Raw genomic sequence first — 24,933 nt, forward strand, 5'->3', positions numbered from 1 at the left:
CTGGACGTTCTTGACTGCACGCAAACTGTCAGTGTTGAAAGAACCCGAGATTCGCGGTCATCGCGAGGAGAGAAAAAAAAAGCAAATTACCCGTGATTATTAAACACGTGGACGCATTGAGATCTACTTGGGATGAGCACTCTCGACTGTTCTGCGCGGGAAGCTTGAAAGAGATGTATCAGAATCGCGCAAAAATACAGGGAGCATTGAATTCAACAAATTGGTGCTTCCCAGCAAGAGAGAGAGACATAATATATTATAACATATACAGAGAGGTTTTGCTGAAGTATTTAAAAATTTAGCTGGATACAGATCTGAAAATAATTTTGTTTGGACTAGAAAAATAATTTAATTAAATAATTATGTAGGATGCTTAAATTGGTCATTAAAATGTCAGAACTTTTTGCAAGCATTACTCATCATGTTCGAGATTGAATGAATTTCTACGTAATTATTTCAATGATTAAATAAAGTTATATATTTTCAGATTTATATTCATCTAAATTTTTAGATATTTCAACAAAATCTTTTTTTTCCGCGTAGTAGTCATCTTTGTTTTAAAGGGCAAACTACAAGGCTGTAATGATTCACTATGTTACACTGGGTGCTTTCCAACAAGAGATACAGATGACAAAGTGTAATACAGTGAATCATTACATCTTTATTGTTTGCAATGCTAAACAGAAATGAAATGATGACTTTAACACATTATGTTACACTGTGCATATTGCTTGAAACCCCTTATGTGGGCTTTCTACTTGTTGGTACAAATCAATATAAAGTGTTGTTCTATTTTCGTGAAAGAAGATAAAATGATGTTAGTGTCGACTTGTGCTACTAAAGCAAAGCACCATCCTGTGTCTTTTGCTGGAAAACACCCTATAATATACGAATATTATTCATCGCATTACATTCTGTTTTGAAGTCGTAAAGACGGATGTCATTAGACGATATCTATGGGAAATGACGCAAGCATGATTCTTGATTCTTCACGTTGACCAGCTCTCTTCTGCGAAAGTGCGTCGAAGCGACTCCTTCGAAGAACGCTGCGTCGTTGCAACTTCTTTCTGACATTCGAGTTTTGTTCGTGCTTCTGAAGGCGTCCACGACGCAAATTCATCGAACTTGTTGTAAATTTAACGGAGAATCGTCATGTCTTGAAACGAGTGTCAAGTCTCCGCTCTCGGTGAACACGTGCGAATACTTAGTCCTCGTACATCGAATCGATTGAAGCCGTGGCAACGGGAACGAGAGAGAACGGGTTAAGTGTTCAATGAGACGCGTTCCCAAATGAGACGAGCGCAATTGATTTCGCTGACGTGCGGAGTTCGGCAACCCGCGGGCACCTTGGACGGAAGCAGCGTACTATATACGTGACCAAACGCGTCGAAAATAAGGGACCAAACGCAATGTGCATCGTGCGCGCACATGCATCTTTTGTCCGCGGCGCACGTGAGTCACTTAGCACGTGCACACGACGATGAACATCGATTGAAGTTTCTTTCTTGCTGCTGAAAGAGACGGAAAAAGTGTTGTTTCTCAAACGAAAACAAATATCATTGCAAATATCTTTACTCCACAATTCAGATTAAATTACATTAATTTAAATTAACCCTTAAATAAGGGCATAATAGAGTTACTTTTCTCTCTTTTTTTTTTTCTTTCCTCTGAATGGACTTTGAACGTAAAAGGGGTCACAGTATGAATAAAAGACGAATCGAACAATCCATCTCGTCAAGGAAGAGAAGCTCATCCAGAGCCACTTCGTAACAATCGCTGTGATTTTTGTGCGCTTAAGGGTTAATTAAATTAATAACTTATTCGTATAAAAAAGGGCAAATGAGAGTAAATAACAATCACCGCAGTTTTAAGTGCGTAACAATAATTTAATGTCAAGGTTAAAAAACAACTCCAAATTCCGGACGTTTCGACTGACTTCGTCATCTTCAGCATACAGCAAAATTGAATGGTCACTTCAAAAAATCCTCTGATCGGCCAAAAACATGCAAGTCCACCCAAATTTCAATTGCAATTGAAATAGTGTGATTAAATCACATTATTTCAAGATGACTGGAAGTCAGTCGATACGTCCGGAATTTGGAGTGGTTTTTTAATCTTGACATTAAATTATTGTTACGCACTTAGAACTGCGGTGATTGTTGTTTACTCTCATTTGCCCTTTTATACGAATAAGTTGTATTTGAATTTCGAGAGTCCATTAAATTCTGTTATTTTTAAATTAATAAGTTTAGATTAATTGAATTAATTTAGAGATTAAATTGATTTATTTAAGATACATATATAAATATATTATCAACTGATTTTGACAGTAATAATCGCTTCTTGTACTTACAAAAAAATTAAATAAAAGTGTCTCCCTCCGATTTTAACGAGTTTTGAATGTTATTTTTTTGATAAAAATAAAGCACATGTATTTTTTTTTAAATAAAGACTCAATCACACTTTTAGGGAGTGCAATACTCCTTTGAGGAAAATTGATTATTGTCTTATATTCGCGCGTTTCAAAAGAAAAGAACTAATTTTCTTCAAAGAGGTATCACATCCTCTAACCATGCGATTTTGCTTATAAAAAAATACTCTTTAAAAAAAAAAATGTTCCTTATTTTTGTTTAAAAAACAATATATTTAAAGTTCACCAAAATCGGAGGGGGACACTTGCATAGATTTTATTATGAATTGATTTATTCATAAGCGATCCTGATGTGTGTTTCGAATCTTAATATCATAAATTAATTTAATTACTTTAAATAAATTAAATATAATTATATACCATATATACTTAATTTTAGTAAATTTTAATAAATTAATTAAATTATTTATATATAAAATTTCAAGAAGGAAAAAAATCTAGTGGAAAATACAATTTCAAGGCAAAGAATTGGAGCGTGGCACATTAAGAAGATTGTTAAATCGTAACGTCCAAGTCCACGGGACAATTTTTTAATTTCGATATAGTGAGAAAAGATTTTCAAATAAATTTCAAATCAAACAAAGAATGATTGAAAGAAAAAGTAAGGAATAAAAAGGAATAAGTTTGTGGAGGCACAAAAATGTATTGAGAAGTGTTGCTCGACGAAAAATCAGAAGAGAAATTCACTCGAATTCGATGAAATTAATGAAGGAACGACTTCCGTGAAGAGTTCTGCGAATCCCAGGAGACACATCTCGCGAAAACTGCTGTGTTCGCGCATCGAGGGCACCGCAGATATCACCATCTTCGCTCGCAGGGCGCTCTCCTTGATGAAAGAGGAGATCGAGGCGAGATCCCTCTCCAATCCTCCCACTTCTACATCGCCGACGGGTTGCCGGGTACCGGCGCGGTGTGCGCTGCGCACGATGGCAGTGCGCTAAGTGAGCGAGTGCGGACAACGACGCGAGCGCGCTAGTACAGTGCAGGTCGACATGGCAGCGGATTACGACGAGTGATCGCCACGACGGGTGGACTGTGGCGGGTGGAGAAGGTGCGAGAGAACGCGGCGATAGACTAAGAAAGAGTCGCGAAAGGAACGCTGGTGCGATTCGGAGAACGGAGAGTGCTCGACGAGATAAAGTCGCTCTCACGACCGAGGAGAGCGGCCGTCGCGCCGCGTCGCGTCGCGTCGCGTCGAACGCGCTCGAAAATAGAACGCGGTTGCGACCGCGAGTGAACGTAAAAGAGAAGAGAAGCGGGCGGGAAGAGTTAAAAGAGAGAGAGAAAGAGAGTGACTGACGGTTTAAGCCGGTCGTAGAATGTCGCGAGTGTCGCTCAACAAGTCGCAGTACGGCTCACGTCGCGTCCGCAAAATCAGCTCGGTACGGTTTGTATATGGATACATAAATTATGGGGAGCGAAAGCATGGCCGTGTGCTCGTCCAGTTCCCAGCGAGAAATGGCAAATGGAATCGACGTGGAATCGTTGTCGATTCGACGTCGAAATCATCAAATCGACTCCAAGTCGATTCCATTGTCATTTCTCACTGGGTTCAGTGCGAATCCATCTTCCTTTCTTCATGCCTGCTATTTACCCTCTGGTCCTCATCTGATCTGTTTAAATGATCAGTGATGCGTTTCAGCGAGAGACTCAATGATTTATTTCGTCTTTGTTTAACATTGAAAAAGTAGGATGTAATGATTCACTGTATTGTATTATAGTACCTTGTTAAAAAAAAAAAAAACACCCTATATATATATGTCTGCTACCTGAGTGACCCTCGTCCAACATAATGGTCAAAGTGTCAAACGTTAAACAAGGAGGATTTAAAAGACCTGCAGAACCAGCGAAACATCTGTTGCATCCCTTTAAAGACGTCCCGTTCACTTCTTTCACGCCACTCCAAACGCATGTCGTTGAAACGTTAGGTCTATTGTACACGTTGGAGTACCTACAGAAAATTCCCACGATACACGTTTCGTATTCCAACGTTGCTGTACGTTATCGATTTTTGCGTAACCGGACGTACTGGGGTAATTCGCAGTGTAATTTGCGTGTCGGCCGCGCCGGAACAACGATCGCTATTTACGTGTCGTCTATAATCATCGCGACAACGAAGTGCGTTTTGCATGGCTCCTCTGTCGAGCGATGAGAAGACGACACGTGACTCAGCCTTGACAATCGGGGCCGGTTGATCGGCGGGAGAATAAGCGCCAATAGTTGCACCAGCACGCACACGTCTCGCGAACTTTTTGCATTATACGACAGTGCGTAAATGTACGTATATATATGTCAACGCGCGCGCGAGTGTGTTAACAAGGTCGAACGAATCGCGAGGCGTAGCGCAGATTTTTCGCCGATAGAGAGAGAGAGAGAGAGAGAAAGAGCGAGCTTCGCGCCTTCCGTCGTCGGGTGGCGCGATTGGAATGACAGCGCGCGCGATCAGCTGATCAGCTGTGGCCTTCCTTTCGGCCGAGTCCAACTCTCGTGTCAAGCACGCGCGCGCGCGCGCCGCATTTAAATTCGTCTTCGCGACCGCGTGACACGGCGAGGTCGTTGATCCAAATTCATTAGCGTTGGGAGCTCCGTGACTCGCGGTAAGATGTGAAGATGCGCGCATGCAAATGAGGCTGCAATTATCTGATCGAGAAAGGAAATCAAACATTTTGCACAATTTTCCGAGCAAAGTATTTTATCCCGTGAATAACTTTATTGCATTGAGAATAAAATTATTTATTTGACTAAATTAAATTAGTTTGTCTTCATTTTCGAAGAATTAATGTATGTGTTTAAGTCAAACATATTATATTTGACCTAAATGTATACATTCTCCAACGAAAGACATAAAGACTTAATTTAGTCGAATAATTTAGCCAAATGAACAATTTTTTCCCGGTGCGACGATTGAAATTCCACGAAATCCATATACAACGAGATTAATACAAATGATACGTAATGTAGGCAACTATAAATAAAGTGATATGAAATCCACTGCAATGGAAATTATCACATATATTCATACATCGAATTATTAAAAAAAAAACGATTTCGTTGAAATAGCAAAAAATTTAGTTGGACATCTAGACATATATAGACTTGAAAATAATTTTTAATCTCCATCCAAATATTCGTGTAGAAAATTCAAGCACGATAAGAATGCTGCAAGAATTTTTCATATTCTAGTAACCAACTTGAGCGTCCTACATAGTTATTTTCATAGCCTGACAAAATTTCTTTTCAAATGTACATTTAGCTACATTTTTAGATACTTTGAGCAAAACGGTTATATAAAACAATATTAGTTATTTTTAATCATTTCTATAAGCCACTGCTTCAATATGTTGTTAATTTAATAATAAAAATATCCTTTAACTTAAGAGAAAATATATTAAATATACTTATTAAATTTGACTTGAATATATTTTATTATTTACTGAATGCGTATGTTAATATGGACGTGGTTTACTTTGAAACTCTATTTACAGAAATGAACTGATTTTGACATTTTGACATACATGGAAGTTAAAAATAACAAAACGTTACTTAACAAAGTTATTGGATTACTATTTTTCTTTTGATATACCTAATGGTGTACAAAACTCACATAAAGCAATTAAAATTATACAGAATCCATAAAACAAAACTACAATTGAAAAGTATGTAAATTATATTTTATAAAATATAAAAATATATTCTATATAATTATATAAGATAATGTTATATAAAATGATGATTCCTATTTTGTCGTGATAGAATTATGGGCGTAGAATTATAAATAATTTAATTATAAATAATTAAAGATATTCTATATCACTTTGTGCTAATTCTAAATAATTCAAATAAATAATGTTGTTTATTAATGACTAAATCTCTCGTTTGTCTCTGCTTGCTGAACTAATTAATAACATTCGGGTGTGCTTTGCTTTCTCATCGATTCTCATGGCTCAATAATCTTGTGTAATTAATATAAAGGCACCTGCGGGCATTAAAACGTCGTTGATTAGCCGCATTGCGTGGGCGAAGCTCGATATTTCCCCTTCTCGATTAGTACGGTATTAATACTTCGATATTAATAAGCTGTTTTTTTTTTTCCATTAAAATCCAACATGATCGCATGTTACGGAATTAAGCACCTCGATAAATTATTCGGCAGTATTAACTAATTTGCAATAATGTTGAATAAACATAATATTAATGAGAATAACAAATATTTTTCGTAAATATCAACATCTTTAATTTGATAATTTCTACTCGTAAAAAAAAAAAACTTTCAAATAGAATTTTAAATGCGAGAGAATCATTTTATGTTCTCGATTTTTCATTATATGTATATACATGGAGAAATAAATTAAAGAATAAATCTTCTATAATTTAAAGTATTGTTTCTCGCATAATGAGTTGCGTGTTAATGATACACCAGTAAACATAATTGCTTCTCCGCAAAACGCGGTTTGGATCGTAAACAATAGTTCCTTTATCGATTCGATCTTGGCTTTGCATTCTACACGAGCGACGTGTATCACCTTGGCCAGATGCAGCCTTAGAAACTGATTAAGTCACAGTTAGCTATTTAATATCTGTGCTGGCGTTTGCGTTATGAGATCATCCTAATGCGCGCGGTACGCGTTCTGTTCTCGCGTTACACTCTGCGATTAACGAAATCGCCGAGCCGTGGCGTACAGTTTTGCATATGCGCGAATTCTCTAATTTCCCTTCCTGTTGTGTGCTTGTCATAATCTCATTTGTTCCTAGTGTTTTCAACGTTATTTCTTTCGCGGCAAAAAAAAAATTTTTTTACACGTGAGAGGTAGAAAATAATACAAAATCTAAAAATTTTTAATTAACGCGATTATATATATAAAAGTAAATAAATAAATAAATTTATATATAATTGTTTAAAAGATAAAAGATAATTTTTTAAAGGCAATCATACAGATAATTGAAAATAAACGACTTATTTACAGTTGTCATTTCACCTCAAGTGAATGAATTCACGTGTTAAGTTAATTTTTAATGTATAAAAAATTAATTTTTGTCATTAATATAATTTAAAAAAAAAAAATAACTTTATTATTTAATTTAATATTCTCTGATTTTACTGATTTTAAGATATTTGTTGTAAATATTAGTAAATATTAGTATCTTTTAAAATATATATAAAAAAGATATTGTATTTATCGTGATTTATATGAATGATAAGAAGTCTAATCGACTATATTTTGTAAATCAACGAAGAGAATGAATATTTATGCATCAACACGAAAAAGCTTTTTCTTCAAACATTCAAGGTAAACGGCAAGTCTCTTTCAAGGCAAATGCAACGCGTTTGTACCACGCGAGGTACAATATAGCCTTAATTATATGTGTTTGCTAGTTTGTCTGTGAAACTGTTAAAAGTATATACGATCTAAAGTATACGTTACCATGTAATTATTCCCGCTAAATTATCACAAAGTAAAAAAATTGAGTCGCCATGCCAGTGGATGTTGTAATTCATATTAATTGCCATTATTTAAAAATATATATGCAAGCTATGCATATATATTGTTAAATTACATGAATAAGAAACAAGCACTCTTTATTTTGAATTATCTTTTCTCTCAGACGTTCTTCTACGCGATACAATGTAATTATTTCCTAACGTACAATATTTAGCAGGAATTTTGTGAGGATACATTTATTTTACAATGTATATAAATGATATCATTTTTTTTTAAGACACACCATTTGTTAAAAATAACATTTGGTTATCATTGCATGCTTTATATTTTTTTTCCAGACGGAGAGCGAATACTCAGTAGAAGAACAAGCGAGATTAACGGGAACCGATGGACCAGGTGGCGATGAAGCTTCGCCCGAAGATGAGGGAGGTTCACTTTGCGAATATCACGATATACCACCACCTCCGGACGGTGGATATGGTTGGGTGGTGGTATTTGCATCGTTCATGTGTAACATGATAGTGGACGGCATTGCCTACACGTTCGGTGTCTTTCTCGGAGAATTCGTTAAATATTTTGGGGAAGGAAAGGGCAAAACTGCGTGGGTTGGCTCGTTGCTGTCTGGAATGTATCTCAGTGCTGGTAAGATACATGAAATGTCTTTAAAATTTTATTACCTGAACTTTAAAGGCTGGGATACGTCACCACCGTTGTAAAATATTTTTGTAATGACATCTCCTTTGTAGGAAGAGAATTAATTTTTCCTAAGCAAAAATTTTATTATACTAAAAATTTAATAGCGAGATATGAAATAAAAAAAAAAAAAAAAATTTTTTTACACGTGAGAGGTAGAAAATAATACAAAATCTAAAAATTTTTAATTAACGCGATTATATATATAAAAGTAAATAAATAAATAAATTTATATATAATTGTTTAAAAGATAAAAGATAATTTTTTAAAGGCAATCATACAGATAATTGAAAATAAACGACTTATTTACAGTTGTCATTTCACCTCAAGTGAATGAATTCACGTGTTAAGTTAATTTTTAATGTATAAAAAATTAATTTTTGTCATTAATATAATTTAAAAAAAAAAAATAACTTTATTATTTAATTTAATATTCTCTGATTTTACTGATTTTAAGATATTTGTTGTAAATATTAGTAAATATTAGTATCTTTTAAAATATATATAAAAAAGATATTGTATTTATCGTGATTTATATGAATGATAAGAAGTCTAATCGACTATATTTTGTAAATCAACGAAGAGAATGAATATTTATGCATCAACACGAAAAAGCTTTTTCTTCAAACATTCAAGGTAAACGGCAAGTCTCTTTCAAGGCAAATGCAACGCGTTTGTACCACGCGAGGTACAATATAGCCTTAATTATATGTGTTTGCTAGTTTGTCTGTGAAACTGTTAAAAGTATATACGATCTAAAGTATACGTTACCATGTAATTATTCCCGCTAAATTATCACAAAGTAAAAAAATTGAGTCGCCATGCCAGTGGATGTTGTAATTCATATTAATTGCCATTATTTAAAAATATATATGCAAGCTATGCATATATATTGTTAAATTACATGAATAAGAAACAAGCACTCTTTATTTTGAATTATCTTTTCTCTCAGACGTTCTTCTACGCGATACAATGTAATTATTTCCTAACGTACAATATTTAGCAGGAATTTTGTGAGGATACATTTATTTTACAATGTATATAAATGATATCATTTTTTTTTAAGACACACCATTTGTTAAAAATAACATTTGGTTATCATTGCATGCTTTATATTTTTTTTCCAGACGGAGAGCGAATACTCAGTAGAAGAACAAGCGAGATTAACGGGAACCGATGGACCAGGTGGCGATGAAGCTTCGCCCGAAGATGAGGGAGGTTCACTTTGCGAATATCACGATATACCACCACCTCCGGACGGTGGATATGGTTGGGTGGTGGTATTTGCATCGTTCATGTGTAACATGATAGTGGACGGCATTGCCTACACGTTCGGTGTCTTTCTCGGAGAATTCGTTAAATATTTTGGGGAAGGAAAGGGCAAAACTGCGTGGGTTGGCTCGTTGCTGTCTGGAATGTATCTCAGTGCTGGTAAGATACATGAAATGTCTTTAAAATTTTATTACCTGAACTTTAAAGGCTGGGATACGTCACCACCGTTGTAAAATATTTTTGTAATGACATCTCCTTTGTAGGAAGAGAATTAATTTTTCCTAAGCAAAAATTTTATTATACTAAAAATTTAATAGCGAGATATGAAATGAACAATCTTCTTTTTTGGTCAAAATCCTCAGTATAAGCTTTATCTTGATGAAAGGAGATTAGATTGCGGCCTTATGTAATGCTTTCGATAAAGTTCATACTAATACAGTCATTAAACATATAGCTATTAATTAAATATAGTTGTTAAGATAACTTTTAGTGTTGTGACGTATTATTTATCGCTATAGGCCCGTATTCAGAACGCGCTAACAACGATGTTAGCGCGCTAACATGCTATAGTTTACGTCACGTATACTATAGAATTTAAGAGATAAAAGCGCGCTTTTATCGATAAAAGTGCGTTCTGAATACGGGCCATACATTATATGTTAATTCTTCCTCGTCATAGGCCCCGTTGTCAGTGCTTTAACGAATAAATATGGCTGTAGAGCGGTATGTATGGCAGGAAGTTTCTTAGGCGCCGCCGCATTTGTACTCTCGACGTTTTCGAGCAGTGTAAATATGCTTATGATGACTTACGGTATTATGGGAGGTGCGTAATGATCCACTTTGATCAGCGTTCTTTATATTCTATCAACTTTCTTCATTCTTCACGTATCTACAACTGTTGTTTTAGGAATTGGATTCGGTTTGATATATCTACCCGCAGTAGTTTGCGTAGGCTATTACTTTGAAACTAAGAGATCCCTAGCTACTGGCATCGCTGTGTGCGGATCGGGATTCGGTACATTCGCGTTTGCACCCCTTGCGACTATGTTGCTGGAGGCGTACAGCTGGAAGGGAGCAAACCTAATCCTGGCTGGCCTCATCTTAAATTGCGCAGTAAGTAAACAGTGAAGTCACTCGCTGCTCTTCGCTGCTTTGTGCAGGGACATAACACAAAGCTTTAGATTAATCGAGATGACATCTCGTATATCTGATAAAAAAAATAGATGATTTTTAGGTATTTGGTGCCATGATGAGACCTCTGGAATATCCGAAAGCTTCCTCTGTTAAGCCGTTACTGCAAAGAATGGCCGAAGAAAAAAGATTTCAAATGGAACGTGGTAGTATCGGTGGCTCTTATTTTATGGTGCAGTTACCGGATGGATCCATGGAAAAGAGGATGAAAATGCCCATTAATATTGATCCCGGTGTTCATTCCAGCTTCAATTTAGACCAATTAGTGCCTGGTAAGGAACTCTGACCATCAAATTTGATATGTTCTGGTGGAACAGTGAAGTAAGTCGCAAATATCGGAAAATTGAATCGATCATACTTCTTATCTTAGTTATGTTTCATCAGATCTTCCTTAAAATAAAATAAAAATATTTTAATTGTTTTACAAATTTTTGAATTATTGAAGTAAATTTTCTAAGAGCAGGAGTTTAATTGTATTTCAAAATCAATACTTATGTCGTTTCCAATAACCACAGGCGCGTGAGCTTTCCAAGTAATCGAAATAATAATATGTTACTTCATTGAATACCCATAATATTAAAGGAACTCCTTTAACACCAGTTCCGACGGTGCCAACTCTTCCCACCATATCCGAAGTGAAGGTACAAGAGCACTCATCTAGTGGACATACCAGTGATAGCGGCAGTATGGATTTAAAAAATATTTCCAACAAGACCAAGAGCAAGAAAAGTATCGATGAAACCAAAGACACGAAGGACGTGGAGAAGCCAGAGAATGAATTTAATAAGACGATAATCCCTAGAAACGCGTCGCAGCCAGCTTTCACGACTCACGTTCAAGGTTTGCCTAAAAACGGCTCCGTGCCATTCTTCGACAGAATCCGTAAAACGAGTACCAGCGAACGCTACAAGCCTAGCCTTAGTGCAATAAAGAATTCTAGGACAACGCTTAATTCTAACGGAGATATCAGAAAAAGCTTGCATCTGAGACTTTCCACTAGCAGTATGTTGGGATCGCGAAATAACAATGCTGAGGTTGATGTAAGTCAAATATTTGATAGATTCAAATGGATTTTTTTTTTAATAGTCGAATTACAAACATGTGCGTGATATCTTTCTGTTTTAGGATGGTGAGAGTATTACTTTTACTACCAGTAAAGCTAGTATCCAAAAAGAGAAACCAATGATTGTCCGTCCCTTATCGAGAAAGGATATTTTCTACAGTGGTAGCGTAGTCAATTTACCAGAATACCAAAGCCAGAAATCCCTTGCCAATTACCGTCAGAGTGTTGTATCTATTCCCAAATCTGTACGTGGTGATTTGAAAGACATCGATATCGAAAAAGCACAACAACGTACGTATACGTTCTGCATATATACATTTTTACATGCGCGCAAATGCATATATATATAACTTAAACATTATTCATTAAAGGCTAGAAAAAATAACATAAATTTATAATTTTTAGAACCTTTGTGTCCTTGCTTGGTATTGCCTGACTCGTTTAAGGAAGCTTTAGCGACGATGATGGATATGTCTTTATTGAAAGATCCTGTTTTTCTTCTAATTGGTATTAGTAATGTATTTGGTATGGCTGGACTGTACGTTCCTTTTGTATATCTGGTGGATGCCGCGGTCTTAGATGTATGTTATTTATCAATTTTTAGTATATCATTAAATTATGCAGTACTATAATTCAATGAACGTCATTCCTTCTTTAAGGGAATTGAAAGCAATTCTGCATCATTCTTATTATCTATTATTGGAATAACGAACACCATAGGTCGTGTGGCTTGTGGATATATCGCTGACTTTCCGCAAGTCGATTCCTTATTATTAAACAATATTTGCTTAATTATATCCACAATCGCAGTAGCCGCTACACCATTTTGTCATAGTTATGCCGCTTATATCATCATGAGCATATTTTTTGGAATAGCAATATGTAAGTATTTCAACTACGCAACTGTGAAACATCCATTATTTTAGTTGAAACTGTCAAGTATGAAAATTTATCTCAGTTTGGAAATTTTAAATATTTTTACTATTTTATGATTTGGATTTTAGCTGGATATATCTCACTAACATCGATCATCTTGGTGGATCTCTTGGGATTAGACAAGTTAACGAACGCTTTCGGCCTTTTAATTCTATTTAGAGGGGCTGCCGCTATAGTTGGCTCACCCTTAGCGGGCGCTGTTTATGATGCAACGCAGAGTTACAGTATCCCGTTCTTCATGGCAGGGTTCTTCTTCCTTATAAGCACTATTACTAGTTTCATGGCCCCTGCTATGAAACGGTGTACTACACCGCAGGTAAGATACTCATATAATTTTGATTAATTTTCAATCTTTAACCGGTATTTATAATTCGTTCTTATTTAAAGACCATTTTAAGTAATATTTTATGATGCTAATAAGGCTCTATAATTGATTTATGACGTCTTAAGAATGCCATAAACTAATCACAGAGCTGTGACATAAGAACAAACTTTATGAATACTGAATACTAATCTTTACTTTTTAACTCGGTAACGAGTAATATATAGTAACTACTTTTAAAGAGAGTAACTTTCCAATCCTTGCAATCTCTTGATGTTACTTAACCTTTAAAGAACGAAAGTTTATTTTTAAAATTTTAAAGCTTTCCTTAAGTACTTATAATTATTTTTCGTTGTATTTCTTGTTTCAAAAAACTGTTTCAGCACCACTACAGTGGCTTTTTTCTGTAAAGATTTAATTATACCGTGACTTTTGTATTTAATATTATAGTTCCATCGCTATATTTTTAATAAATGATATATTTTACTAACTTATATAATAATACCAAACACTATACGAAAAATTATCGAATTATTTTATTTGTTGCAGATTCAACCTGTGATATTAGATACATTGACTCCAATCGACGAAGATATTGAAGAAGAGAATGAGGAGGATATACCGGAAATAGTAGAAACTGCGCCGTCACCCTTAGAACCACCCGAGAAAGAGATCAAACAAATAGAGTCTGTTTTATAAGTACTTCTGATCTTTTTTAAACGGATTATAAAAATCGCCTTCACTCCGAGCCACACTGTGATAGGGCTGCTACTTTTGAAGTCTTAAAAAAAGGTACTTCTCTTTGTTACACACTTAATCAATAAAGCACAAATTAGTGGCATACATACCTGATGGAATTTTTTATCGTACTTACAGTTAGACTTGTATGTACTATTGTATGGTTGTCATATTATTTTTGTTTTTTTATCAAAGCGAATAAATGCAACATACGCGTGAAAATGCCATCAGGTACAGTTAATTACTGTTAGTTGCCTATATGTAATAGTGAATAATAGGTAGAATGTTTTATTAACCTAATCAGTATCGATCAAGCAGTATATATAAATATAGAGAAAGAGAGAGAGAGAGAGAAAGAAAGAAAAATATTAAACTAAAAAAATGCTCTTGCACGTGCATATCGAGTAATCTTGTATAAATTATTATATAATCTGCATTGTAGAGATACGATACTGTATAATTCGATAATTATATGGTATGCAAGCATACAAGGATCGGTCAAGGTATCGCTGATTGGATGCTCGTTTTAATCATGACGCTTAAGAATGTATAGACAAATTTATCTGTGCATTCTATCAATTGTAATATATTTCGCGAAAATAACACGAAACAACGATGTTTTTTCTGATCAACATACGATTGACCATCCTTGATGGAAAAAAAAATCCCACCAATGACCTATCATGTTAGTTAAATCTATTTTTGGCCGCATCCAAAGATACAACTCGAATTATATTCATGATTCAGAGAGATATTTTCTTGCATACTTGCGACAAATGTATATGTATATAAATATATACAAATATATATACACACATACATATACACAAGCGAAGGAAAGAATGTAAACTATCATTAATATTTACATGCAACAAATATATCGCTGTTGCGCAGCATAAACTGTAAATAAATAATTTATAGAGAGTTACAAAAATATGTATATATGTGTATATATTTTATATCTATACACATATATACACATATTTAATATACATATACAGAGGTCTGGAAATTCAACCGATAAACTTTCAGAGATTGTCGAGGGCACCAAAAGGATCATTTTTTTGCAAATCGTGTCATTTCATCGCTACGGCAGACAGAATGTTCGAAAAAGATCGAAATATCTCAAAAAATATAAGTTTTATAAAAAATTGGTTTTAGATAAAAGTTGTAGGGTCTAAAAAGATCTATTTACTGACCTTATGAGTTTAACTTTGGATGGCGCCAAGGTCAAGTCGAGATTGCATTAGGCAAGATCAGCTCGCGATGAAACAACACGTTTCCAACCTAGGTCCATCTGCAAAAATGATCCTTTTGCCCTCAACAATCTCTGAAAGTTTGTCGGCTGAATTTCCGAACACTCTGTATATATAACGAACTCTAGAAATTAAACTAACGAACGCTAGAATTAAACTAAAACGCGAAAGCTCATAATTACAAAGTTATGGGTTTTCTACACGCTGTAGTCTCGCTGAGACTTCGCGCAATTAATGTATTCATCAAGGAATAATTAATGCATCGTTAGATAGATATTAATATATTCATTATCCGAAACAGAGAATCTTTATTAATGTGTAAAGAAACGCGTCTCGTCTACTACAGTTAGTTTGTATAAGTGGATTTAAGCCGTTTAGTTGATGGAACTGACTGTGCAGGATAGTACTTAGAAAGCACGTTAAGTAATGCAAAAGTAATTTCAGACCGTCGTATGTTGTCAAGCGCAACGATTTGCGAGCGTTTCTCGTATGTATGTGTGTGTGTGAAAGTTACATGTATGTAACTAATTTCATTATAGCGGTGACGATCATTATTGGATCGATGTAATTAATGTTTGGGAGAGAATATATGCCTACAGACATGCACGCAACAAACGTATATGCACATGTGTGCATTATTATATTGTATATGTAAAAAAAATCTATGTATACATATAAACTGAGGAGCTCGTTGTAAATCGTGTTGAGTGGCAAATGCACGCGTAACATCGTGAGCATTGTGTATATAGGACATAACGAGGACGTAACGATTGTAATTAATTACTATTATAAATCGCGCGCGGTCATTGGTAAAAAAAAACTTGAACAAGATTAAAGAGGAGAATAAGGAAAATTGTTGCTATATCGATAATGAAAACCAACAGTGCTATTACATTATTTGCCACCGCTGCTCTGCTATTACTAATTACTTACCACCTATCACAATTACAATATTACCGTAGTAAAATTTACGTGATCGCACGTTATTTACGTTTCGTTTTATAATCGTGCGGAAAAGAATAAGAGAAGAAGCTATATGCATACGTTTTCGTATAGTCTCAATCAAATGCGACTGTGGCATATATGTATACACACGGCCATCTGCATTCCTGCGTATGCGAAAGCCGCGCATGTACTCACGCGTGCACGCGCACCGTGTCGAAAATCCCGCGCAGAGAGTTACACTATATATTATTAGATTATATAAATAGCGTCGACAAATGCGCGCGTGCTCGCGTGATATTTTGCACGTGTACGTTCGATATGTAGGAAGAACAAATTTTACGCGGTGGATGTACAGTAACATGTGTGCGACGTGTGCGTAAAATGCGCACGCACGCACACTCACACGCAGAGAAATATTGTGGCGATGCAACCAGGAGGATATATATTTATCATTGAATATCAATATTATTGAATATTATTGAACACGATAATATGCAATAACGATATTCCGACTCATTCTAAGAATTGTGCACGAATTGAATCGGTAATCTTAGAGAGAATGTTACTCCAAATGTTTATTTCGCGAAATATAAGGTAGACACTTTTGAAGAGAATTGAAACGACCGTATAAGGACGTTTTCTTAGCTCTTATACTATTATATTAAATCGTATCGACGGTTGAAAGAACGTCTTTTTTATACTTGAGCGTGTGTCTGTATAAAGTGTTACGGAGTGAACACAGATTTTTGACATTTTTGGAGTAAAACTTTTCCTAACATTTCGCGATTCGATTAAGAGATCAATGAAATCGAAATTTATGAGCACGTGCGATTTCATCGCTAAAATGTGTTGTCATTGCGTTAACTTTCAAGCACTACACACCAAAAGCCGATCTCGAACACCACATTGATATTTAACAAATGTGGCGAACTCGATCGCCTCTATTGGAATTTTCTTTTTATTTAAACTTGAAGAAAAGAAAACATTAAAAAAGGGCCGATTTTTGTTCAAAAAGTAAGTAAAAGAAATAGTATTTTTTATATATATTTTGTATATTTTGACCTCCTGGATACGGTGAAATTATTATTAAAAAATTCATGATATTTGGAGAACACTTTGAAAATTAAGTAAAAACATTTAGGCCTCTGTACACGGTCAGTAATACTGTCAGTATCAACGAATATTGACAATATTATTGATTATGTGTGGTTAATTAATGGATTGATGTAGAATACTGACAATGATTTGGATTTAAATACATGCTTTTTCCTTAAGATCCATGTCGCCATAAATAATAATATACGTCAAATCACGTCAAACTGAAGTGAAATATTATCTGATCGTGTAAGATTGTAAAAACTAATGCATACTATCAGTAATACTGACTCAGTATTACTGATCGTGTAGGAAAGCCTTTTAACTCTGGATAAGTACGTACATGTTCGTGCTCAATTTTCGAGATATTTTCCAAACACTACGAATTTTTTAGTAACTTTATCGTATCCAAAGTCTACAAAAAAATAACATTATTTTTTTATTTACATTTTTTTGGCTAAAGATCGACTCTTTTCTAGTATTCTTCTTTGCGAAGTTTTATAAAAAATATATGGTGAATTCGCACTATCCTGGGTTAGTGCATATTAAAAGCTGCTTTGTACAAAATATCTAAATAGCATAATATGTGATACTCTATTCTATATATTTTGTTAAATAATATGATATACCATTATTGAGTATTTAATCGTTTAACACTAGAACTGTTGATAGTGTCATATTGATTTTGCTAATTATTTTTTCTATTTTGCATTAGATACGCAGAATATAAAATATATGTGAATATAAATTATTTAATTTTAATATAATGCAAATAATATCAAAATAAACTCTTTTCTAATAGAAAAGAAGGATAGAAGAATATTGGCATATTCGACAGTTCTAGCCAAATATCATCGGCAGTTATAATGTTAAAATATTTACAGGCTTATACATTTAATTTACTAATTTCATGTATAGTAGCTTTTAGTTTGCACTAATCTAGTGTAATATAAGTGACCGAATTCGCTATTAAGCCGGTTCTACATTAGTTGCAAGCCGATCGCAAGTTCGTTGCGATAGCCAATCTCAAGCTTGCATTTTGAAATCAATGCTTCAAATTGGCTGTCGCAACAAACTTGCGATTGGCATGCAACTAATGTAGAACCGGCTTTAGGTATAGTATAGAAAAAGATATAACAAAGGAAAAATGGAAGGTTTTTTCAGTAGACAAAGAATTGATTTTAAATGCAAAATGTTTCGAAAATTTTAAATCAAGAATGCGACGGATTTTGATCAAAGACATCTTACGACAGAGACGCTACAAAATATTCTTTACAAGATTATGTTTATCTGAATACATCTTCGACAAATAGATATTTTTTTATCAAACCCCAAATGTGGTGTTCTAGCGTCAAGTGAGAGCGTAGCGTCGATAGATAGAGCGTGTTAAAGTGTGAACGTAATACTGTTACGGCTACTAATTAGTTGATGTTACGAGTGTCGTTCATGCGCAATAATATACGCAATCGAGCGAATTATTTATCAAAATTGTGTTCGTCTATTCGCGATAACGCCGGTTTTCGATTCTGTATAATGCGATATATATTGCCGCTACTGCCGCACTATTCTCTCCGCGTGCGAACGTAAAAAGGAAGGACGCGCACGCCCTACTCCGTGCATATGTTAAACATATGATATGGTACAAAAAAGGACAAATGTATTAGGTGACGTTTATTGAAAATTGAAGAGGAAATTATGAATTTTTATTACTGAAAAAATATTACGTTGTGTGACTCTCATTTTTTGCATGTACATCCCGCATGTTCACCGGAGGAAAAAAATATTAGTAATGCGCCCCTATCTTGAATTTCTCAAATCGGATTTCATAATTCTATCATGTGTAAATACCGGCGTTACAGCATTACGATAAATAACAAATCGGAAGTAAATTATTAGCTAGAAATTACATCAATTTATATATTTATTGCATTATATCGCTGCAATACTTTTGTTCTTGGCAAATTGTTAATTTAGCATCACGGGTTTGTCATTGTATATCTACAGAAATTATGACGTCAAAAGCGAACATTTATTTTGACAGTGTATATTGAGACAAATTACTTTCGCGTGTTTGATGACATATGCTCTGTAATTCGATAATATATATTCTTTTCGATAAACAAAACACAATGCTATAAATTTTCATCAACTGCTCGAGAAAAGATAGTCAATGCATAAACTAAATACGATAACAAATTATGATAAAGACATCATTAATTGAAAAATGAAAAGATCATTGGTTTGATTTTTTAAATTCTAGTAAAATTCAAGTAAAATATTTCATGTAAATTAATACGTATATTTGAAATTATTTAGTTTAGTGCATCAAAAGGCGCATATAATATATTTCATTCTTGATTCTATTGTTTAAATTCTTTGAAATAGAATCTTACTCTAGAATGAAAATTGAGTTAGTCTTGAAAAAGAGTGGCTTAATTTTTAATCTTTAGGAATAAAATTCTACTATTCAGAATGAGATTTATTCTAAAATTTTGTAAAAGTATAACAGTGTCTAAGCTTTGAGATGACAAATTTTTGATTGGTCGTTTTAGTCAACTTTAGTAAGTTAGAATGAGTAAAATAGTAGCAGTTAGAATAAGATAGCGTATATAAAAAGTAACAGTACGCACACCTTTCTTTTTCACTCTTGTTCTGACAAAATTGCTTGTAGCCAAACTGTGAATGGCGTCCTTAGTTTCCATAGAATCTGTTTTTTGTGACTGAACTCTAATGTACACTTTTGGAACTTAAAAGTAAGATAGATATATATTTAATATTTAGCGAAAGCAAAAAAGAGAATTCTAGCTAGATTACGTTTAGAGAAGGGGAGGTTGAACCCCTGGCTTCCCTTACGCTACAAGCTAATTATGCAGTTTTAATCGTTCTAATTCAGGTTTGTCCATAAATCGATCCGCGTACAGTTTCGAAACTAGTTAAATCCGCTTCGCGCACTATTTCGAGAGAACTAGGCGCCAGGAACGAAACATTATTACGAGATCGCTGTCTCCATAAACCGGAATGTTCTCCACTAGGAAGTACCCGATATTATTGCGTATAAATCACATACATTATTATCCAGTGGTCCAGAATGAGGCGGATAATCATCGATCCGTTTTTTGCGATATTTATTTCGTTTTTCTTCTTTCTTGTGTGCAGCAGAGCGAATGGGGCGAAAACGAGACTGTTCCTTGTGCTACAGAAGACAGGCGCGTGCTTCTGGGGCGCGCGATTAAACTCTTGATCCGCACTTTCGTTCAAGCGTGGCTAAAGCAAGGAGGGGCTCGACATATTGGAGGAAAAATCATGCCGGAGATCCAGAGGAACGCCTCCGCTCCGTTCCGCGCGCGCGAATCGCGAGTCGCCGGCTGGCGAATGAGAGAAAATTCTGAGTGGCAGCTCTCCGAGTATCTACTTATCCGGCTGTCCGTCCACCTCGTCGTCGGATTTTGTCGTGTGAAAAGTTGTGAAAAGAAAGTGTGAACATGTGCGCGTGTTACATAGTCGAAGTGTAATTAAAATTACGTATGCAATTGCTGTATCTGAAACACGTGTATCCGAAGTACGCGTGTGCCCGGTGTGTTTCGAATTTTTTAGATGAGAAAAAAAACGGTGAATCCATGAATATCGGTTTTTGTCGCGAAGGAAAAAAGATTCTTTGAAAGATCAACAAAATTTGTTTCAACTCTTTAAATGGAAATTCAAGGTTGATCTATTTCAGTTCGTGCGAGAGAACATTTACACCCGCGTGCGTGAGTCATCGGCGTGCCGTTGATCTTTCGGTACTAAAGAATCACGTAAGAGCGGAAGCATTTTCAAGAAGAGCACGTGTTTGTCTCGCCTGTTTTGGTAAAAAAAAAGTTGATAAAAAAACGATAGAAAATCTTATCGTTTTGAATATGGAATCGTGAATTCACTAATTTGAATTACATCTTACATAAATCTTACTCGTATATAGAACCCGATAAAATACGATAGAATTCATATTCGATCAATGTGATGCTTGCGACGTCGACAATAGAACATAATATAATATAGAAAACGATAACAAAGTGATAGAAATCGTTTTCAATTGTTTTTTATCAACTTCTTTTACTAGGGTGCCTATACTGATCGAGAAAATCGGATACCGCATGAGCCCATCATTCGATAAAACGAAGAGGGTAAGATTTAAGTCAGAATAGATTGTGTATTAAGAATGTATTATGTATTTTTTTAATAAAATGAAAAAATTATGAAAAATTGCATATATTTCTGTATTGTATTTAAAGGTAATATAACAAGTTCTCTTTTTGGCGATGATTTAGAACCTGATCAAAAATTATTTTAATAAAAAGTAGACAAGTTTTCATTTAAATAACAAAGTTATATCATTAAACATAAATATTGATCTTATTAAATTGCTTCATATGTAATATTCATAATATTCATTTTTATACGGAAAATAGATATAAATTCCAATTATTTTTTAAAAAGACAATTTAAGGTATCCTTAAATAGCTCAGAATAGATTGCATATTAAGTATAATAGTAAACGTGCGCAAATTAATATATTTCTATTTTTTATTTGCTAAAATTGTTTCATTGCTTTATATAATAAAATTTCATAGAACAATATATATATATATATATATATATATATATATAACTGACAGTATGCATCAATATTTTTAGTATTTTTACAACCTTACACGATCAGTATTATTGATAATGCATTTCACTTTAATTCTACGTATATTATCTATTGCATATTGTAACATGAATCCTAATATAAATGATACTAATACTTGAAAACCAAAATTCAGACACTGTCAGTATTTTACACCAATCCATCAATATTAACCACATACGATCAATAATATTGTCAGTATTTAACAGTATTATTGATTGTGTAGGGTCACCTTTTTAATTAAAATCAGTCTTCGAATAGGTGCAACGACCTAATAATGTAGACTCATTAATATTGTTATTTAATATTATTATATAATATAATATTCATTTATTAACGTGAAATATATTTTGTAACACTATTCAGCACAAAAGTTTATAAATCACTTTTTACATATTATAAATTAAATGTTACATTTATGTATAATTAAAAGAGAAATTTAAGTTAAGTCTATTTCTGAAAGTTTTTTACCAATCACTTGTAAACAAATTCACTTGTAAATTAACTTATTCATCCCTAACACACTCAAAGGCTTCATAAAGAGAGGCAAGGATGAACTTCAGCTATTATCTAACCAGAATGTTGTATACAAAATCTCTTATGAAAATTGTGATGTGGGCCAAATTAAACGTAAACTAAATACCAGATTACATGAGCACATTTCAGACATCAAAAAAAGAACTGGTTCACCATTAGTTATATATGACCACCGCATTAACTTGAATCACAATTTTAAGTGGAACGAAGTCAAAATCTTAGATAATAAGACTTCTTACAATAAAAGATTAATATCTGAAATGATCCACATAAAAAAGTAAAAGCATAGCATTAATAGACAAAATGATACAGATTCTTTGCCAGATTCCTACCTCCAGATAATAAAATTCCTTTCCCCCCTAATAATTTCCTCCTCGTTTCCTTTCTTAGCTCCTCCTCTCCAACACTTTTCCATCGCCATCCACAATCTCTTTGTCTAACATTTACACAACCTTCGTAATTATCAAAATGTCATCATCAATTTATAATGTTTCTAAACATTTACCATACAAGATAGCACTAAATTCATATCTGATTGCTTTTATCTCATTTTTGTTAAGAAATGTTATTAATTTATATATATTCTCACTAATTTAATAACTGGTTTGATTTTTAGAGTCACTACATATACAATAGGTATTATACATATATTTATGTACATCATGAAGAAAATTGAATTTTTAATGTAGTATTTCAATATATGTTACATAATATAATTGTTATTAATTTTATAATGTATTATCGCGGTCCGATATTATGGAAACAACATTCCATAACACTATTAAATCAAGCCTCATCATGAGGTTTTTTATAGTGATGGACTATTCAATAATGAGGAACAAATTTTATCTATTGACGATTTTCAAATTGTGACATCTAGCGAGACCATAAATATCATTCAAGATGTAACTATTACATCTGCAATAAGTAATGTTCACAAAAGTTGTACTTCCTTCGAATAGTTTTCCACATTTCTATGTATCATATTTTTTAAATTTTCATACGTTGAGAATGACTTAAGCGAGGTCGAAACGTCTGTTAATAATTGTTTATAATTTCTTTGTAATTTGCGTTTTGTTTATAATACATATAATGTTCCGTTTGATATGTTGTTGTTTTTATTATCTTGATGTTAGTTAACTATTAATACATATTATCTGGCTCATAGCCCTTCTATACCAATTCTTTTTAAAAGAGAAATATTATCCAAAATTAATCAACGTTTGTGTGTGTGTGCGTATATCTATATATATTATTATACATATATGTATTATATTATTTTTAATTGATTTAAAACGTAATTTTATTTTAATATTGTCAGACATTGTTTGTTATTTATTATTATTCAAGGAAAACAGGTTATCGTCTTCCTCTCTCTTTTCCTTCTATTTTTAGAGAATGCACAAAAAAAATGTTGAATAATTTATTTTCACAGAAGAAGAGAAAAGACAAGATATGAATCAATTTCGTGGTCATGAGAAAGTGCGTTGAACGATATCGGTCGAAGTCACAATTAACTAATTGGTTGATTGAAGAGATGCGGATTCTGAACGTCGCCACATTCCGCGACGAGACACAAATCATACGCCTATATTATTTTTTATCCATATCCTAGTATTAAATTTCTTGCAAGGTTCATCTTTTGCCTTTTTCTCCTTATGTGAAAAAAAAAAGGGTAAAATAAACTGTGCTAAAAGTTCAGTCCGGGGATATGGAAAAAGAACAGGCCTCATGAGTCGTGTCGAGCGCGGTGCAACGACGACGGTGCGCGATTTTGCGCAATGCGCGCGCATGTTCACGACGCGTGTGTGGGCATACTGCCCTTTAACAGCTTTCCCACATATGGCTCGCATAACGTTAGTCATCCTCGCGGCGTCCATCTGAGCAATTATTTACCGATAATCTCGCGATCTGGCGACAGCGCAATGTTCCCGCCGATGAAACCGACACGTTTCGCGACACGTGTTACGCTCGAGAAGCGGACCTCGCGCCTCGCGGACCTCTCTATCGTCGGATAGACTTTTCCACCGTCGTCGCGTCGTTACATCACGCGCGTCGCGCCGCTATTACCAGTTCTGCGCTCCCAGAAACATCGAAAACGAGTTACGTAGAGAGCGTGTCTTGTACAATCTCTCGGGCAGAAACGGGTTATCGGACAGTCGCCTCCTTATCGTCAATCAATGGCGCCGTTTTGAGATGCTTGCCGCGCGACGCGATTCCGCGCATCCGCAGCTTCCGAGGGTTGCTCAAACCCGAAAGCTACATTTATTCTGAAAGGATTTCTATGTGGAACAAATGGTTGTGTTGACTAACTGTATCTCAAATTTTAGCTATATATATATATATA

General features: G+C 34.3%; 1 protein-coding gene and 1 long non-coding RNA gene across 3 annotated transcripts; one reads left to right on the plus strand and one right to left on the minus strand.

Annotated features, from left to right (window-relative positions):
• The first annotated feature begins 3,001 nt into the window (after positions 1-3,001).
• LOC108778465 (monocarboxylate transporter 12) lies at positions 3,002-21,514 on the plus strand. Of its 2 annotated transcripts, XR_001940850.1 has the most exons (12): positions 3,002-3,813; positions 8,211-8,514; positions 10,517-10,660; positions 10,745-10,950; positions 11,072-11,300; positions 11,629-12,068; positions 12,154-12,382; positions 12,497-12,672; positions 12,751-12,973; positions 13,096-13,343; positions 13,899-14,141; positions 20,540-21,514. XR_001940850.1 is itself a non-coding variant. In XM_018545650.1 (11 exons), the coding sequence occupies exons 1-11, from the start codon at positions 3,751-3,753 to the stop codon at positions 14,046-14,048; spliced, it is 2,412 nt and encodes an 803-aa protein (XP_018401152.1). In that variant the 5' UTR covers positions 3,002-3,750; the 3' UTR covers positions 14,049-14,175. The 2 variants fall into 2 exon arrangements, 1 of the variants encoding a protein (XP_018401152.1); XM_018545650.1 differs by lacking the exon at positions 20,540-21,514 and having other exon boundaries at positions 13,899-14,175.
• LOC108778466 (uncharacterized) lies at positions 9,922-10,875 on the minus strand. Its single transcript, XR_001940851.1, has 3 exons — positions 10,798-10,875; positions 10,648-10,732; positions 9,922-9,993 (listed from the first exon to the last, which is right to left on the minus strand). It is a non-coding gene; the product is annotated as an uncharacterized LOC108778466 (long non-coding RNA).
• Positions 21,515-24,933: the final 3,419 nt, after the last annotated feature.

Source organism: Cyphomyrmex costatus, unplaced genomic scaffold (assembly GCF_001594065.2).
Source record: "Cyphomyrmex costatus isolate MS0001 unplaced genomic scaffold, Ccosl1.0 scaffold5, whole genome shotgun sequence".
Lineage (NCBI taxonomy): Eukaryota > Metazoa > Arthropoda > Insecta > Hymenoptera > Formicidae > Cyphomyrmex > Cyphomyrmex costatus.

Bases quoted from the DNA above. Each gene is read 5' to 3' on its own strand.
- LOC108778465 (XM_018545650.1), top strand. From the start codon at position 3,751: ATGTCGCGAGTGTCGCTCAACAAGTCGCAGTACGGCTCACGTCGCGTC. The intron at 3,814-8,210 runs GTACGGTTTGTA...TTTTTTTTCCAG, and splicing joins GCGTCCGCAAAATCAGCTCG to ACGGAGAGCGAATACTCAGT. The intron at 13,344-13,898 runs GTAAGATACTCA...TATTTGTTGCAG, and splicing joins AACGGTGTACTACACCGCAG to ATTCAACCTGTGATATTAGA.